Consider the following 17,812-nt stretch of genomic DNA (forward strand, 5'->3'; position numbering starts at 1 on the left):
AGTTGGAAAGAGCCGGTAAGCGACAGGAGGAGTGATAAAGGGGTCGAGACGGATGGAGTATGAAGACACGCCCGGCCTCGCGGCAGGAGATTTATTGCCGGCGTACATCACCACAGCAGACTTGTCGGCCGGGCGGCTTTACGAGCCCCTCTAAAGGGCGGGGGGGGGGGGGCAAGTCGAGCTCAGACGAGACAGGGGGGCTTATATACGCCCCGATAAGGGCAGATGCGGCAGGAAGTGAGCTCCTTTAGTAATGAGCTGATAGCCGTAAGCTTGCGCGCTCTCCCTGCCACCACCTCATAAGGGTTAAGGTGATAAAAATGTCCCCTGGAAAAGACACATAATTCACCTGGCTCAGATCCACAGCGTGCTAAATCAAACCCGGGATCAGGCGTTGGGATTATATTGCCAATGTGCAAAATGTTCATCAAAAGAAGGAGACGCTTGTCACTTCTTGTTCACGGTTGCGGTTGGTATGTTTAGATTTCAATGAAAAATGGGATATGACACAAATGTTATGTTTAACCATAACCATACCATATTGAGCCCCAGGACTAGCCTGATGATTAGAATCGTTTTTATTGTTAAAGCAACCAAAACAGGACACAGTAACCTACTCATGATCTTTAGGGTATCTCTTCCTTAAGGAAATAAGACGAACACCTTGTGTTTGTATATTCACTTAAAACGGCAAACCCATAAAACTTCTGAATCAAATCATCGTATATAACATCATGTGTTAGCCATCCTCCCTGGGGTAAACCAAAATAACTGCTTTTGAACTGTGACTACTAAGAAACAAAATGACAACCGTTTGCAGTATTTCGTATGCGGCTTCATGAATACAGAGCAGGGAGGCAAGGCAAATCCCAATGCGGACGCACATTCAGCCGTACGGCAGCGGTCGTCAGCCCTGCCGGTATCCCAGCACCACGTCGTAGATCTTGCCCGTGTAGCGCACTTGGACCTGGGTGAACCCGGCCGCGTCCAGGAGCGCCCGGTACTGGGCGGCCGTGCGCTCCCGTCCCTCCGTCTGCACCAGCATGTTGAGGGAGTAGAGCTGGGCCGTGAGGGGCCCCGAGCCGTCCTCCAGCAGCAGGGCCTCCACCAGCAGCACGCCGCCCCCTGGTGGAGGGGGTCGAGGGGAGACAAGGTGTGGTTTTTAAACATATTATACCACTAGGTGTGATGGGATTAGCCGTTACAAGCCGCTTTCAAAATCTGCCTCTTCTCAGATCACAAGTGGGCGTGTCCACCTAGATGTGTGACGGATAGATGAGCCATGTTTTCTACAGGCACCTTACAGGCCCAGGGTATGGCTGGTGGACTGATCTATCCAGCACACATCTAGGTGGACACGTCCACTTGTGATGTCAGAAGAGGAGGCTCCAAAACGGCTTGTAACGGCTAATCACACTCACTCCTGGTGGTATAATATGTCACCTTTAAAGGTGGTAAGAAACGGGAAGTGAGTGCGACCAATCTCCGATATTACGATGTTCCCACCCCCTGCAACAATTACGATATTTTGTTTTGTTTTACGACTGAACTCTTCGGCCGTTGGGGCTAGGCCATCATGGATTTACACACAGCTGGCGACGCGGCCAAGTGAGTAGGTGAGCACTGTCGGTACAAAGTTGTCTATACATAGACTACAGAGACATGGAATAAGCAGGGGAAACATAGGAATGATCAAAGCAGGAAGCGGGGGTGTTTCTGCATTGCCCAAGGGTATATAGTGTATGAAGGTTACAGGAATGCATTACTTACATTTACATTTAGGGCATTAAGCAGACTCTTTTAACCAAAGCGACTAACAATATGTACATCTGTAGGAGAAGGAGAAACAACAATATATCGCTGTCGCTACAGTAAAGATGTTCATAGAAACAAGTGCCAAGCACTTGCAATCTTTAGGTTTACCCATTCCCCTTATACAAGAAAGATAGCTAGGATCAATGCTACACAGTGCTAAGTACTACTTTTAAGTGCCAGGACGTACAACAAACAACACAAAGTGAATAAGAGGGGTGGAGGAGGGGCAGCAGTGGGTAAGGAGGGAGTCCAGGTTCACTCTAAACCAGTGCATCTTGAGTCTCTTGCGGAAGCTGGTGAGCGACTCTGCAGTCCTGACATGGGCAGGGAGCTCGTTCCACCCTTGCGGTGCCAAAACAGAGCCGAGTCGTGACAATGTTTGCTTGCTCTTAGCGATGGCGGTACCAGACGTCCAGCTGAGGTAGTAGAGCGGAGCGCTCGAGCTTGGGTGTGCGGTCTGACTAATGATCCGAGGAAGGCAGGGGCAGTTCCGTTGACTGCCCGGTTGGCCGGTACCATTGTCTTAAATCTGATGCAAGCTACTACAGGGAGCCAGTGGAGGTCCCGGAAGAGGGGGGTCACATGGGAGAAATTTTGCTGGTTGAACACGAGGCGTGCCTGAGTGTTCTAGGAAGGTTTGATCGCGGCGGCAACGAGTCCAGCCAGGAGCGGGTTGCAGTATTCGAGGAGAGAGATGATGAGCGCTTGGACTAAGAAGTGAGCTGCTTCCCTCGTGAGTAAGGGCCAGATCCTGCATATGTTGTAGAGGGCAAATCTGCAGGATTTGTTCGTGGTGCAGCCTAGATGATTGTCCAGTACCACACCGAGGATTGGCTTACTTAATTTGTAAAAATAAACTTGTCGGGACCCACCCACATCCAGTAAAATTTTCTTATCTATGTCTATGTCTGCATGTGTGTTTGGTCAAATCAAACTATGTGGGATACGTTCTGCATATTGTGCGTCTAAACACATGTGCACACGTGTTCGCATGTGCATACCCCCCCCCCCCCCCCCCCCCCCCCCCCCCCCACACACACACACACACACACAAACATACACACACAGACCTGGCTTGCAGGCTTGGTGGACCTTCGTCAGCAGCTCAATGCAGCGTTGATCAGTCCAGTCGTGGAGGATCCTGGACATGATGTAGAGGTCACCTTCTGGCAGGGGGTCTTTGAAGAAGTCTCCTATGGGTTCCCCCCCCCACACACACACACACACACATACACACACACACACACACACGCACAGACACACACAAACACACACCCACAGACACAAACACCCACAGACACACACACACACGCACAGATGCACACACCCCAATACCATAGACACCACACACAATTGGTATCTAAACTTCAACAATGAAACCCATTCATCCACAACTCAATCAGACTTTTTCAGATTGATGGATAACAATTCAAATAACCAAGCAGTTTGAAATGCTTGCTGGGTTTACTCCTATTTTTATGGTTATACATACTAGGTAAAAGTGTTGGCTGCACTGGAGAGTTCCAGAGTGCCTATTAACGTTCCATTCAAAGGCAAAGTGACTGATTACCTACCCTCATGGAACCCTATCCTCTGGTTGCCGTCTGTGACAAAGTGTTGCCGGGAAACTTGCACCACTTTTGGAAGGTCAAAGATAGTCACGGTGCTCTCTGGGTAAGCTGACGTGAAGTGCTTAGCAAATGCCCCGCTGCAGCCTGTGAGAGGAGGCAGGATGCTGCATTACTCAAAATGCACACATCCATACAAGTTTTGCAAATACAACCCAAGATATGTATTTTTTCCGGAACCCGATGCTTTATAGATATTGAGGTCAGAATAACAAGTTGGGACTTGGCAAGAAATCTACTGACAGACAGAAAGCCTTAGGGAGACTCCAGGAGATGAAGCTAGACGATAAACAGGAGTGCATGGGTGAAATATATTCTGTTTAGTATCCTCCCCAGTCCTTTGGACTCTGCCTGTACTAGCATAAAGCTGCACCATTGTTTTCAACACTCATCTAGCCTATGTTTATAATGATGTGTGTGTGTGTGCGTGTCCGTGAGTGTATGTGTGTGTCCGTGTCCGTGTCCGTGTGCGTGTACGTGTGTGTGAGTGTGTGTTCGCGTGTGTGGCCCCGGTGTGTCTTTATGTTGCAGCTAATGGAATCGGAGCACATTCACTCCTCCGTCTTTGGCTTGGTAGAGGACGGGTATCAAAGCCCAACAAACCAGAAATATAGCCATGCTTCCTGGACATCACAACCAAAAATAATCAACCTTGATCTGTTGTGGGACAGAATACAAAGACATTCACCCCAAAAAACAATCACAGCCACCTGAGACCCGTTAGAAATGTTGGAAGTCTTTCAACTCTCTCCCCAGACTACCAATCATCTTTGGATGTGTTGTTGAGAAACTTTACACAAGGGCTGACGGGTGGATTGCAAGACAAGAGGTTGTGGCGGGATGGACACATGGATAAGATTTAAATAACATTTGAACATAAGTTATGCTATCATTTTAACCATGTGATTGTATCGATGGAAACAGACGGAACACACGTAGCCATGGCACTCCAGGGGTCAAGACAGTGAAGTGACGATAAGGAACGTGCAGCGACAGACCCCCTAGGATTCACCATGACAGGTTGAAATAGATAAAGGCACTCGGGCGGAAATTGAGATGAGGAGAACGCGATAGATGGATAGATTGCGCCTAATTGTTCTAAATGGCTATATGAGTCAACTGCACTTGATTTGGGAGATAGACTAACAGGCCGCTGCCACCCCCCACGCCCCCTCTTATCTGCCAACGCTTAGCAGCAGGTGTGCACGCAAACAACAGATGCTGTGTGAGAGACAAAGTCACAGTAGGGACACTGTACCGTGCCCCCCCCCCCCACACACACACACACACACATGCACGCACACTTCAAACCCCCCCCCCCACACACACACACACACGCTCAAACATGCACACACAGTTTAATGAATACACTGCCGTATGCAGAGTATTAAGTGCACCTACAAACTTAGGATTTTTTTCCTCTACCTCCCCCCCACTCTCCCCCCCTCCCCCTGCTCCTCGTTCTCCTCCTCTCACCTCCTTCACCCGAGGTCTCAGAGGCCATTAGACACCCTCTGAAACACCTTTCATTCAACGTCACTTTCGCAGCGTGAGGTTTGGCCAGTAGTTCTCGGCCGCCCCGGTCCATATGTGCATGCAGGAGTGAGCGGGAAGAGGGGGAGGAGAGGGGTGACAGGGAGACAGATAGATGAGGAGGGAGAGGAGGAGAGAGAGAGAGAGCAAGAGCGAGAGAAAGAGAAAAAGAGAGGGACTGAGAGAGAGAGAGAGAGAGAGAGAGAGAGAGAGAGAGAGAGAGAGAGAGAGAGAGAGAGAGAGAGAGAGAGAGAGAGAGAGAGAGAGAGAGAGAGAGAGAGACACACACACACACGCACACACACAGAAAGACAGAGAGACAGAGACAGAGACAGAGAGAGCGAAGAAGGGAGAGAAAGAGCTAGAGAGACACACAAGGGGACTATAATCAGAACCCAGGAGAGATGACTTTCAACAGGCAGACTGTGGCGCTACAGCTCCCCCTAGTGGACAACCCCAGCCCTCAATTTTCTCTCTATGGTCTGGGTAAAATTCACTCCTTTAGTCGAAATATTAAATAATTGTCTTTATAAACGTAAGCTAAAAGCTAACTAAATCCAACCTGACCAACAACCACAGACACACAAACACTGCATCCAGTATAACTCAGTTTGTTTTTGGTGGTGTGAAGACGCAATCACAAAGGGAGTAGGGAAGTCATCTGCTTGCTAATAATGCAATCATTTGCTATTAGGCAATGTCAATTTGTGTTATGTGGTATTTTTTGTGTTGTGCACAATCACAGCCTGCATTGCTGCTGTTTCGACTCTGTAGAATCGCTTTGAATCTTGTTAGTCCCTGGTCTTTAGCGCAGCTCTTCTCTGAGCACTTCATGAGGCAGGAGTGAATGAGGCACAATCCACTGCTAACACTTTTAAAAGTAGATTGCATTTTCCTAAATCAATTGTTGGTGGGTGTTTGGCTGGGGGGAGCCATCGTCTTTATTGAGCTGGGTGCCATCAGCTGATTGCATATTAATCCTGAGCTAAAGGGCGAGACCATCCCATTGCCATTAGGAGAGGAGAGGAGCCCGGAGGTGTGTTGGTCAAATCCTGATTAAGTGTCGGGTTAAGTCAGAGCCTTCTTTGCTGATGAGTGACTTTGTTCCTGGGGACGTTTACGCTCACATATCTATTGTAAGAAAACCCCCACTGCCACCCCCGTTTGTCATTAGGATGCCTTTCCCATTGTCTTTGAAACTCAAATCGCCGCACTCTGCACAGGGGTGTGCTTTGGGAAAAAGTTAATGGTCGTATAAAGACCCAATACAAGTCAAAGGTGGGATGTTTGCTGTGCATGGTTGCGATCTGTATGTTGCCCAGCTGTCTCTAAATGTTAATGGTTTTGAACCCTCAACCTTATTCTAATTGGATCGCACATGTATAATCCCACACAGACACAGACACACACACGCACATACGCACAAACACACACACACACACACACACACACACACTAACTTACCTCCAAGGTCGTATACACTCCTGAAAGGTGAAAGGTCAAAGGCTGTAACCACATCTCTCCCACAGATGTTCCAGATGGAGTTCATTAGATGCATGAACTTGACCATCTCCTCGTCAGATCTAAAAACACACACACACACACACACACACACACACACACACACACACACACACACACACACACACACACACACACACACACACACTTTTGTCTGTCTTTTGTTTGTCTTTAACAATAAGAAACAACATTTTAAAAGGTCAGCACACAGTGGCAGGCTCATGGGGAAGTTGACAGGCGGATGTAAACTATCAGACGATGTGTACTTTCTCCAAGCGTGCATCCTGTTACCCAGCAGAATAATAAAGAGATAAAGAGATAAGGCACATGCCACATGATAGGACACCCCCTTAGCATTGGAAAAAATCCTCATCAAGGGAAGAAACCTCATCAAGGGAAGAAACCTGGAGAAGGAACACAGAAAGACGGATCCGTCCTTCGTTGGGTGGGAAGGAGCGCATTAGGTGCCAAAAGAGGCAGCTATAATAGCAGAGACAAGCAACAAAGATTTTATATTATATAAGTAATGAGCTCCAAATCAATCATAAATGTCTGGCTGCCCTAAAGGAGTGATCCTCGTCTGCGTGCCTGCTGTCAATCCAGCTTGTGGTACCCCATGTGCACATTGTAAATATAGTCTCTACAGCTTCCCAACCTCCCCCTCTCTCCCCAGGCTGTTTCCAAGTCTTTGCACGCTCGCTGCCTTCCGTGCCCTTGTAATAGTTTCTATCATTCCCCCGAGTCCCTTCTATGAGTGTGGGTGGGCGGGAAAGAAGAGAGGGAGCAAAAGATGAAGGAGTCGTGATGGAACGCAGATAGACACACCGGGGAAGAGCTTATGTTCACCAGAGGTGTGGACCGGGTGAGTGGGCGTTAATGTGTATGCGTGTGTGTGCTTGTCGAGAGTGTGTGTGTGTGTGTTTGGTCGATCATGAGTGTGTGTGTGTGTGTGTGTGTGTGTGCCTGCACGCTTGCGTGGGTGCTTGAACGTGTTTGTGTGTGTGTTTGGTCGAGCAAGTTTGTTTGTTTGTGTTTGTGGGTATGCGTGCACGCCTGCGTTATGTGTGCATGCATGTATGCGTGTTTGTTTGTGTGTGGTCGAGCATGTGTGTTTGTGTGTGCGTGTGCGTGTGTGTGTGTGTGTGTGTGTATGCATGCACGCTTGCATTCAAGTGTTAGTATGTGCATGTATGCGTGCTTGCGTATGTGTGTGTTTGAGTGTACAATGAATGAGGACAACCTACCGGTAGAGCGCTTCAAACAGGTCTTCGGAGTTGACGCCAAAAGCCTTCTCATATTGGTTCCTCCCCTCTCTGGAGACACAGCACATTGCGGGCATCAAACTGCATTCTCAATCCCCTTCAACCTCTGCTGTCACAGCCAATCTCCTCCTTCCTATCTTCCCCATGCTGAGAGGGCGATATGCGGTTAGATTTAAAATGCCCAAAAATAGATGAATGGCAACTCAATGGGGAATGTGGAAGACCTCTTTTTCCCCTTCGCTCTGCCACCTGTTAGATGCGTTTGAACCTGTTTCCACATGAGAGCACTGTTTCCTCTAAAAAAAAAATATATATATATACAGTATGTTCAAAATACCAAAATTATACAGAACCTTGCTGCAGAAAGGCTGTCAGGACAAAAACAGACCTAAACGGGCTCGGAGACATTCAGGTTCAAAGAGAGAGCTCCCGGTACCTGACGGCGTCGGTTAGGTGGGACCAGCACTGGTAGATGGTTCTGGAGCTGTACTGGATGGAGTGGTACAGGGTCACCGGGCTGGACTGGGTCAGGTAGCGGCTTGCGTCCACTGTGTTATAGTACACTAAGAGAGGGCCGCGAGGGGGAATGATTCAACCACAGCCTCTGGGTCTACAGGTTACGACACGTTAAGACTAATCCCAAGGGGGAAATGTTACCATCATAATTGGTCGGCCAAAATAAAATATTAATACAGAGAATTGCTGCAGACTAAGACTAAGTAGCCTAGCACGGCTTGATAGACGGTTTTGAACACATGAATACATTTATGTGTAATGGATTCTAACTCCAAGGCAAAGAGTGCTTTAGAGCGATGATAGATGTTCACCTGTAGATCGGCAAAAATCACAAAGTAAGCATAGTGTGTCTTTATCTCAGGGCACAGGTAAACTCATAAAAATATATAGAAGTGAGTGAGTGAGTGAGTGAGGATGCGTGTTGTGTGTGGAGGCCCACCCCTTCCCTGCTCCTGCTGCTGAGCTGTCAGCAGCTCAAGGCCGGTGCAGGCGTCCAGGAGCCTCTGTGTCCCGTCCAGACTGGCTCCTATGGCCTGCGATACCTCCTCTGCAGACAGGGGGCTCTGGGACCCCAGCAGCAGGTCAAACACCCCCAGCTCACACGCTGTGAACAGGGTCTAACAACAGGGGGGGTTCAATAGCAGGTTTTATTCACTTCAAGTGAATCTCTCAGGAACATTGAGCAGTCAACTTCAAGAATGTTTATTGAATATTTGTGTTCAAAAAAAGCTGATGTGAAGTTATTGTTAACCTATATTCAATTTTGTAGAGCAAATGATCAGGTAATTGCCAACAATGACATGTGGATATGGCCAGCATGCCACTCACCAAGTCTTACTCTGGAGCAATCCTACCATCAAAGGGAAAGGGACCTACTTTAGGTACACTTCTTAGAGGAAGATGGCTAACTACTGTTTCGATAGAACAACCCCATTTTTCACGGAACAAGCGCACCATTAAAAAAAAATATCCAATCAACGTCTATGAAAGACCAAAAGAGTACTTATCCTTACCTTGGAGACTAGGAAGCCTTCCATGTAGTCCAGTATCTTTCTAGGGTAACTCGTGGCTCCAGTGGACAGAGCCATTGCCGATGAAGGTGTGTCTGAGGAACTGGCCATGGTTATACTTGGGAGACAGCAGACATTTATGCGAGCACAACGTTGCTCTACTGTAACCTGGCTTTGATAGTGATAAACTGAAGAGACCTATGAGAAACTGCCCACCAAGCAGCAGTATAAGAGTGGGCTAAAGAGATTACAGCCAGATATCCCAGCTTAGAGTGAGGCCAGAATGCAGCTAAACACTGCTGCCCTTGTTAATGACTCCCAAACACTGCTACATTGGACCTTTTTCTATTAGGGTGAAAACATCATATTTTAGGGAGAATTTACACTCAAGAGAGACCGAAATTACAACATAATAAATCTCAAAATGGCGTCAAAAAAATACCCATTCCTTCTGAGGCTGGCAACTAGCTCTTTTTATCAAACATTTAGAGATAAAGTAAATCATGAAACACTATGCATACAAGTACAGTTATCAGTCAATATTGTACATTAAACATGTGCATACGGATAAAAGCCTGATCTCAAAAAGCCCAGCCCTAGTCAGTGTTTAACAGTGCATGTATAACAAGCTCACTCACATTTAACGAAAAGTGCTAAAATAACAGTGAACGGCATTATCACATGGCAACTTGATCTGTATTACAGATTAAGTTGTATTGCAAATCTGTATTAGGGCTCAGAGGGACATCATGAGTGGTAAGCAGTTGAAAATCAACTCAAATTACGCTGAGGCTAGTCCAGAACCATATAATCTACAATACAAATACCAGTAAATACTAAGCTCAAGGAAATATACCAAAATAAATCCTTCAACTGTATAGGCTAAGATTAAATGTCAGTGGTTTGATAAGATTGCTTTTATGCAGTGGAGTAAAAGAGCAAGTGTGGCCGTATCCATTCGTTATTTTTTTTATGTAAACCAATGTAGCCACAAAATAAAGACAATTCAGAATCTGCCATTTTTGGTTTTACTTTATTTAAACAAATATTTTAATAACCCATGTGAATGTGCATAACATGCTTTCATTACAAGGGCTGCATATACTACCATGCAATGTCCTTCATTTCCTTCTAATTGTCATGTACTTGTCGTTGGCAAGTTTGATGCCTCAGACTTCCGTTGTTGAACAGCGAATGATGAGCAGATTTGAACAAGTCTACAGCAGGACTCCAGACATGTTAAAATGGGCTTTAGGAACACAATGGAATCTATTCGCAAAGCGCAGCTGATGCAATACTTGTGAGAGTATCAAAAGCATTGCAGCTCGTTACCGTTTTGTTGGGAATTTCAGCTATAAAAAAAACAACCTTATGATTATTGACGGGGCCAGCAGCCATGAAAGAAAGAAAATAAAACCGTTTCACTCCATCAGATTTAAGATTAAAGTATCCAGAAATTCTAAAAGTATACTACTTACACTAACAAGGGCCTGTGATTCACATGTCGGGCTGCAGCAGTAGTAATGCCACTAATAGTCCACAGGTGACCTGCTGTGAGCTCTAGAGGGGAGCCATGGGTTCAGGTTAGTAACTGAAAAGGTATCAAAAGAAATGTTCCTCACTAAAACAACCGATATGCAATACAAAATTTGCAGCATTTGAGGTGTCTTTGAAATGAACAAAAGCAGATTATTTAGGCTAACAAATAGATGAGAAATTTAAACTGCATGTCGTGACGACCTGCCCAAGCAGGTTTTTGGTACTGCAAAAATGTAATAAACAATCAATCACTAGGTTGATCACAGCAACATGTTAACGATGCCGAGAGCGACTGTCCCTGCTGCGGCTCCGGCTCCGACGCCTGCGTCTGTTGTCGTGACTATAACTCCTCCTTTCCCGGCCCCGAGAGCTGCTTCGACTGTCTCCGCTCCTCCGCCGGCTCCTGCTCCGCCTGTGGCCCCTCCTACTCCGGCCATAGCTCCGCCCACTGCTGCTTCGGCTCCGATAGCGACTGGAACTCCTGCTGCTGCTGCTGCTACTACTGCTGCTGCGGCCGCGATGGCTACGGCCACGACTCCGCCTCCTGGTGTCCCGACGACTGTGACTCCTCCTACGGCGACTGGAGCTCCTCCTCCTCCTCCTGCTGCTGCTGTGGCTGCGGCTGTGTCTCCTACGTCCCCGGCTGCCATTCCTCCTGTCGCGCTCGGAAGACCGGCGCTCCTGGGCCCGCTCCCCGCCGCTGCCCGCGCCTCGGCCCGTCGTCCCCTCCTCCCGTCTCCTCTCCCGCTCCGACCCGTCGGCCTTCCTCTTCTCCGACGAGCCCTTCTTCTTCGCTGCCCCCTGTGAGCCGACGCCGGAGCCCGCCGGCTTCTTGGGCTTCCGGACTTTACGCCCTTTTAAGCAGTTCCCCTGGGCCACCCGGATGTCGTTGTCGCCGCCTCCGCCTCCGCCTCCCGGGAGCGAGGTGGGATCCTGGGCGTCCTCCGCCTCGGCCGCCCCCGGCTCCCCCTCCGCCGGGGGGGCCGCCGGGGCCCCCACCCCCGAGCTCTTCTTCAGCAGGTTGCCCAGCAGCTTCTGCCGCAGGTCGCGCTCCCGCCGCTGCAGCTCCAGCGCGCGCTCCTTCTCCGCCTCCACGCGCCGCAGCTCGTCCTCCTGCCGCCGCCGCCGGGCCTCCAGCTGCTGGAGGCGGGCCCGCTCCTCGTCCTGGCGCACGCGCTCTTGCCGCTCCAGCTCCTCGCGCTCCAGCCGCTCGCGCTCCTGCTGCTGCTGCTTCACCGCCTGTGGGGGGGGGGGGGGGGTAGAAGGAGGCGGGGCCGTTAACGTTTCATTTAAGGGTCTTTAAAATGGAAGCCTTTAGAGCCCTACAAAATATATACACATTTCTCCACAGCTCACATTACAAAACATAAGCATGACTAGAAAGGGCTACACAAAAGAATACTACCCAAAACATATAGCAAATAATGTTGTACTGCTTCTCTCTGTCCTACAATATGATATATTACATGGTTCCGTGTCTAGGTTCGCCGTCAAGTCTTTCAAGTAACATCTCCAAAGCGTCAACTCCGACGGATAGCAGCCTTGCGTTTGAAGGGCGGCGTACCACAACCAATCACACGGCATGCAGACCACATCCGACAGGATGCTCCTCCCATAGTACAACCCCAACGGACTGAAAAAAACTCCTTTGTCCCCCATGCCATTAAACTGTACAACACCTCGCTCGAAGGAAGGCGGCGGCGAAGGTGGACAGAGGTTGGGGATGAACACCACCCACCACATAACATGGCACTATATCAAACACAACTTGGCTGTTTGATACACTGTATCCGGGGTACCCATGTTTTCCTTCACTGTTGAAGCACTCCCGCATCTAAATATTGGCTGGTTTACTTTTCTTCTTGTCTATCGTTTCCCTGCATATATATGATTAGCATATTCCATTTTGTACTTTTGCACATTTATTATTATCCATTTGTTTACTACTTTTGCTCTTATTATATTTTCTAACGTGGTGTTTGCTGCAGCCGGAAGTGCAATTTCCTGAGGGAACCTTCCCCAGGGATTAATAAAGTTCCTGTCTATCCATCCATCCAGCGGCGCTGACAGCCCCGGCGTGCCCCCGGCGCCCCGCCCACCTTGGCCCGGGCCAGCAGCTCGGCGATGAGGCGGATGGACTCCAGGTTGCGCTGGGCCAGCAGCAGCCGGCGCTCCTCCGTGGCGATCTTCAGCTGCAGCTTCCTCTGCTCCTCGTCCTGCCGCCGCTTCACGCGCTTCAGGTTGCGCCGCTCCTCGCGGTCGCGCACCTTCTGCTCCCGCTTGCGCACGCGCTCCTCCCGCCGCCGCTCCCGCTCTTCCTCCTCCTGCTCCTTCAGCTTCCTGCGTTGGGGAGCGTCACGTCACGTGGGATGCGTTAAAAACAGGAGGGGGTGGTGACTTCTGGGCAGGCGTTTAGGCGTTGTAGAAGATGGGTTTAGATGAGGTCAGTGTTTGTGTTTCCTGTGAGTGACTTGTACCCATAGGTTGACACAGTCGTGTGTGTTGTTTGACCCGCACTATTTCCTTCAGCAACCTCTAGTGGCTGGAGTTTCAGTTGTAGCATTATCATATAGCTATATCCTTTTCCCACATGGTTGGGGCGGGGATATTCTGTACTACAATAAAACGATTTATAGAGAAAGATCCCAGATGGATCGACTCATGCATGCAAAACTACTTAGGTCCTTAGTAGAAAAGTTATATAATGCAGGACTAAGCTTTTATACGAAAAGCAAACTCTAGCACACTACAACTACTATTTTTCTAAGTGTCAAGTCCCAGGTCTTCAGGTGTGTGTGTACCTCTCATCCTCCTTGCGTCGGTCCTCCTCCTCCTTCTCCTTGCGCTTCTGCTCCTCCCGCTGTCTCTCCAGCTCCTGCAGCTTCAGCCGCTCCTGGCTCCTCTGCCTCACGGCCGTTGAGCTCAGGTGCTTGCTGGTGTCAAAGGTGATCTGTGATGTGATGGTAACGTAACGGGACCATTATAAACAAATATCACTAGTTCATTCATCAGCCATTTGGGGTGCATTATTGGTATGGTATGTCTATGTTTTTCATAGGTTGCATCGATTAACCTCTGAGCCTTGGAACACAGTTGAACCAGTGCCAAGAGTCTTTCCACTAAAAGGCCTCCGAGCTGTTATGTCCGACTGAAGAAGACCCATCGTGCTAAGCCCTGAGGAGCCATTATACAGGCCTACTCCATCTTTGACCACAAACAAAAAGGTGTCGACAGAAAACTCCTATTGTGGTGTAGTTGAATCCTTCCCTTGTCTATAATGATCGGCTGATTTGTCCATGACTTGGACTTCTTCAGGTATAAGCTTTTGGTGCGGATAATAAAATGTTTTAAGTTTAAAGAGCCTGTATTGCCTCGTCGTCATGAGAAGCAGCAGTAGACGGGACATGTTGTGAATCACTGCATTCTGTTGTTGAGGTGTGCCAGTACCTTGATGTTGCACGCCATCGCCTTGCCGTCATCCCCCTTGAGCATCAGCTTCATGCCCCGCAGGGTGTCCATGGCCTTGGTGAATCCGTGGTACTCCTGGTACTGGACATAGGCCTCAAAGTAAAGGTGGCCACCGAAGCTGAACGTATTGAAGTTTTTGTCCGTCATTTCCTCCCTGTATGGGTCCAGCATGGGAATGTCCACGTTCCGCACCTAGAGAAGAAACCACCAGTATTGATTTAGTTGGGTGCATTTGGTTGGACACATGAGTAGGGGTAGGTGCGTCATCAAATGCCATCCTGAGTCGACGTTTGTAAGGATGATGTTATAAAGTTATGGACTACTTCCATTCTGTTCCTTGATGTTAAAAATAGCTGAGGGGGGCCTTGGCACATGCAGTCTCAGCCTCCTCCGTTCATTAGCACGTCACCATATAACTTGTCCTGAGCATCAAAATGGAGCAAGATAAACCGGGCAGTGTCTGTGAGAAAAACATGGTTCTCAATGGCTGTCAGCATCGTCACTCACATATGTAGATGTAGGTCTGGCGCAATATGAATAAAAAAATTATTCACACATGGAAACACATCCTTGTGTTTCTTCAGTCCGCCAGTGAATCTTACTTCTAACGTAGACAGCTGAGCAATTGCCATAAGTCCCATTTTCAATCATGTTTGTTTCTCCATGGTCCATTTTCCTGGGAGGACTGTTACCGCCTTGATTGGTTGTGCTTCCATGTTAATCAAGACCTTTATAAGAAACATCCTACATCAGTCCAAAATGTTTTACATAGATATTAATCAAGTAGCCAGTCTCTCAGCTTCACCCCAAAAACCTTCTACATCAGCGGCTGTCTGCTTCAGATCAACAGCAGCCTGTTCCACTCCAGTGCTCCAGAAAATGATGATCAATTATGTTTTTGTCCCTAGCTAGGCATAAAGTGAGCACGGTTCTGTTCATGTAAATATAACTATGTTATTGTGCAAAAATGACATTAAGGAAACGTTAATGCCACTGCAGGTACAATTTATTTTGAGTTGTAAAGAGAAAGATCATAAAAGAATAGATGTATTACCTTAAAAAATAAAGATAACGCCTGTCTCTTGTATCCAAAAAGGCAAATTCAGAGGCAGGCACAGTCAACTCCAAATCGATATTCTCAGAGCATTTCACTCACTAATAGCTGACCAACAACATACCCTCAAATGATATCCCTTCAATCTTACCTACGGCGTCTTTAAGAAACAATTATAGTGATCAGAACCCCACCTTGCCGAATCCCTGGAAGATGGTGGCGAGGACCTCCTCAGAGGGGCGGTCAGGGTGCTGGCTGTCTTTCAGGCTGAACCAGCGGCACGGCAGACCCTCCAGGTGGATGGTGTCCGGCCTTTCCCCCGGCAACGTCTCGTTCATGTCCTTAGCGTCCCGAAAGAAGGAGTCCCAATCGTGCCGCGTCGGGAAGTCCATCTTGTTCTCCAATGCACGTACCTATTCAATGCCATATAAGGAGATTTAGGAAGCAAGAACCCACTACAAGTGCACTACTGCGGCTTGACAAGACAACTTTTTCCAATGAATGATATAAAACAAAACATTATAAATTTTGTAATGAATGTGAATAACTTGGAACAAAGAATTTACTTCACTGAAAGACGTATCACCCCACTCTTCAGTAAACATACCTTCAGTATGTCAGTGAAGCCACTGAGTTTGATGCTTTTTCCGTCCAGACGGCTCAGAAGGGTCTTGACTATCCCCTTGTTCTCCACCTCCCCTTCAAACCGGATAAAGTCCATGGTGCTCTTGGAGATGCGTAGGGCAGACAGCTGCTCCGGGGCCACCATAGCCTTTAATCTCTCCATCACTTCCCAGTTGGAGATGCTTTTGCCAGGTAGCTTGAGTTGCGGGAGAGCCACGCTGATGGTCATCTTGGCTGTAGGCTTGAGGTACAAATTGTGCTCTTCACAGAGGCACACCGCCTCTGCGGTATCATGGACTATGGTGGTCATCGTGCCACAAAGACTGATGAAGGGAATAGAGCATAGCAATCAAAGAGAAGTTCATATAAACGTACATAAAAAGGCCATTCAACGTTAAACAAAATAACACATTTCCGGTACCATAATAAATACATTTAACAATGGTAGCCTACGCAGAAACTCCAACTACGCATAGTCTAGGCTTAACAAACTGCATAATGCCATTCCTTTTCAAGATATAATTATGTGGGTCTTTGTCGTGATGAAATATGTATCTGAAATACATATTTGAAGGTAACTTAATAGATGAGAAGTTAGCTAGCTACCTTGATGCACTGTTAGAAGAGAGTAGGAAAGGGCAAAGGTAAATGCTGTCTAAAGTGTGCCACAACCTTCTTCGCCGTATCAAAATACCATGTCAACTCAAGCCAGGTGTAGTGGCTCTTGGTCTGTTGGTTGTGTGTACACTGCCATCGCCCACGGCAACTATTGTGTTGAAGGCAACTTTAACAATTGATAGTGTAGCTGAGCTAGCGCGCTAACGCTAGCGCGCTAACAAACTCCCCGGACCAAGAACTGCCCCCCAACATAAATATAACCACACTAACGGTGACGTTTGGCGTGCTTACCCATCCACAGTTGGCTACTCCACAGAAATACAAATACGTCGCATTTGTTACAAAATGAGTTAACACGATGCTAGAGAGAAACACAGGGATGCCTCTCAAAAGGCAATTGAACTTTGAACTCCAACAAAAAAAAACTGAGTACACGTATACGTGCTGTTATAAAATACTGACACCTTGTGGAGGTTAGAGGCATTGAGACAGTAATAGCCAACTTGAGATATGGTTCTGGTATTGGTTAATGATTAATTCGTTTGTTAATTTGTCTCACGTAGTTGGTCCTTTATGCAATAAAAAACAACAGCCTCTGTTGTTGTTTATTTTATTAAAAACATGCATTTAAATAAAATAATTATTTGCTTAAATACATTTATTTGTTTAAATACAATAAATGTATTGTTATTGTACAATATTTAGTTTAGTCTATTAATCTGGATTATTGAGCCTAATAACAATGTTTCCACTTCCTCTCAATGTAGCAGTTCACTCAGCAACATTAACCGCTGTCTGATGGTTCATCCACACTTCCACCCTTATGGGGATTTCACATTGCAAGTTTCCAAGAAGGTGAAGCCTCCTGCCCTCACTCAGCAACATTAACCGCTGTCTGATGGTTCCTTCCCACTTCCACACAGACTTTTCTTGGACTTGACACTACATTTAGAGGAAGTGGACACAGTGTTTGAATGCAAAATGAACGCAGTAATAGACAACTAGTTTGTATTTTGTATGTTTGTGTAAAAGGTAGTTAAATACGACGTAATGTCATTGCACGCAAGCATACAACTTGATTTGGGGCACCCCATTCGACAAAGATTGGCATGGAGAGCAATTTTTCTAATGGCCATTATTCTCTGGATATAGGTCAGCAACACTGTGCTGCTGGCCCACTCGCCCAATGGCCCATTTGCCCAAGGCAAGTGGGCTACTGCATTT

At 47.5% G+C, this 17,812-nt stretch overlaps 2 protein-coding genes across 2 annotated transcripts; both read right to left on the reverse strand.

The window, feature by feature from the left end:
* Positions 1-563: 563 nt before the first annotated feature.
* asmt (acetylserotonin O-methyltransferase) lies at positions 564-10,196 on the reverse strand. Its single transcript, XM_030343773.1, has 8 exons — positions 9,289-10,196; positions 8,715-8,892; positions 8,196-8,322; positions 7,742-7,810; positions 6,441-6,559; positions 3,390-3,530; positions 2,886-3,008; positions 564-1,125 (listed from the first exon to the last, which is right to left on the reverse strand). The coding sequence occupies exons 1-8, from the start codon at positions 9,394-9,396 to the stop codon at positions 908-910; spliced, it is 1,083 nt and encodes a 360-aa protein (XP_030199633.1). The 5' UTR covers positions 9,397-10,196; the 3' UTR covers positions 564-907.
* A 105-nt stretch (positions 10,197-10,301) lies between these two features.
* On the reverse strand, positions 10,302-17,003 carry akap17a (A kinase (PRKA) anchor protein 17A). Its single transcript, XM_030343772.1, has 7 exons — positions 16,880-17,003; positions 15,954-16,293; positions 15,541-15,759; positions 14,272-14,484; positions 13,626-13,774; positions 12,924-13,164; positions 10,302-12,063 (listed from the first exon to the last, which is right to left on the reverse strand). Exons 2-7 carry the CDS (start codon positions 16,278-16,280, stop codon positions 11,098-11,100), a joined length of 2,115 nt encoding a protein of 704 aa, XP_030199632.1. The 5' UTR covers positions 16,281-16,293; positions 16,880-17,003; the 3' UTR covers positions 10,302-11,097.
* Between the last annotated feature and the right edge of the window lie 809 nt (positions 17,004-17,812).

The sequence above is a fragment of the Gadus morhua genome, chromosome 20 (assembly GCF_902167405.1).
Source record: "Gadus morhua chromosome 20, gadMor3.0, whole genome shotgun sequence".
NCBI lineage: Eukaryota > Metazoa > Chordata > Actinopteri > Gadiformes > Gadidae > Gadus > Gadus morhua.

What these genes read in the sequence shown, in the direction of transcription:
- asmt (XM_030343773.1), bottom strand. Translation starts at nt 9,396, where the DNA reads ATGGCCAGTTCCTCAGACACACCTTCATCGGCAATGGCTCTGTCCACT. An exon ending in CACCTAACCGACGCCGTCAG is followed by an intron (nt 7,811 to 8,195) that starts GTACCGGGAGCT and finishes CTGTGTCTCCAG; the next exon opens with AGAGGGGAGGAACCAATATG. An exon ending in CCACCAAGCCTGCAAGCCAG is followed by an intron (nt 1,126 to 2,885) that starts GTCTGTGTGTGT and finishes CCCCTCCACCAG; the next exon opens with GGGGCGGCGTGCTGCTGGTG.
- akap17a (XM_030343772.1), bottom strand. Translation starts at nt 16,280, where the DNA reads ATGACCACCATAGTCCATGATACCGCAGAGGCGGTGTGCCTCTGTGAA. An exon ending in GCTTCACTGACATACTGAAG is followed by an intron (nt 15,760 to 15,953) that starts GTATGTTTACTG and finishes GGCATTGAATAG; the next exon opens with GTACGTGCATTGGAGAACAA. An exon ending in CGACGCAAGGAGGATGAGAG is followed by an intron (nt 13,165 to 13,625) that starts GTACACACACAC and finishes TCCCCAACGCAG; the next exon opens with GAAGCTGAAGGAGCAGGAGG.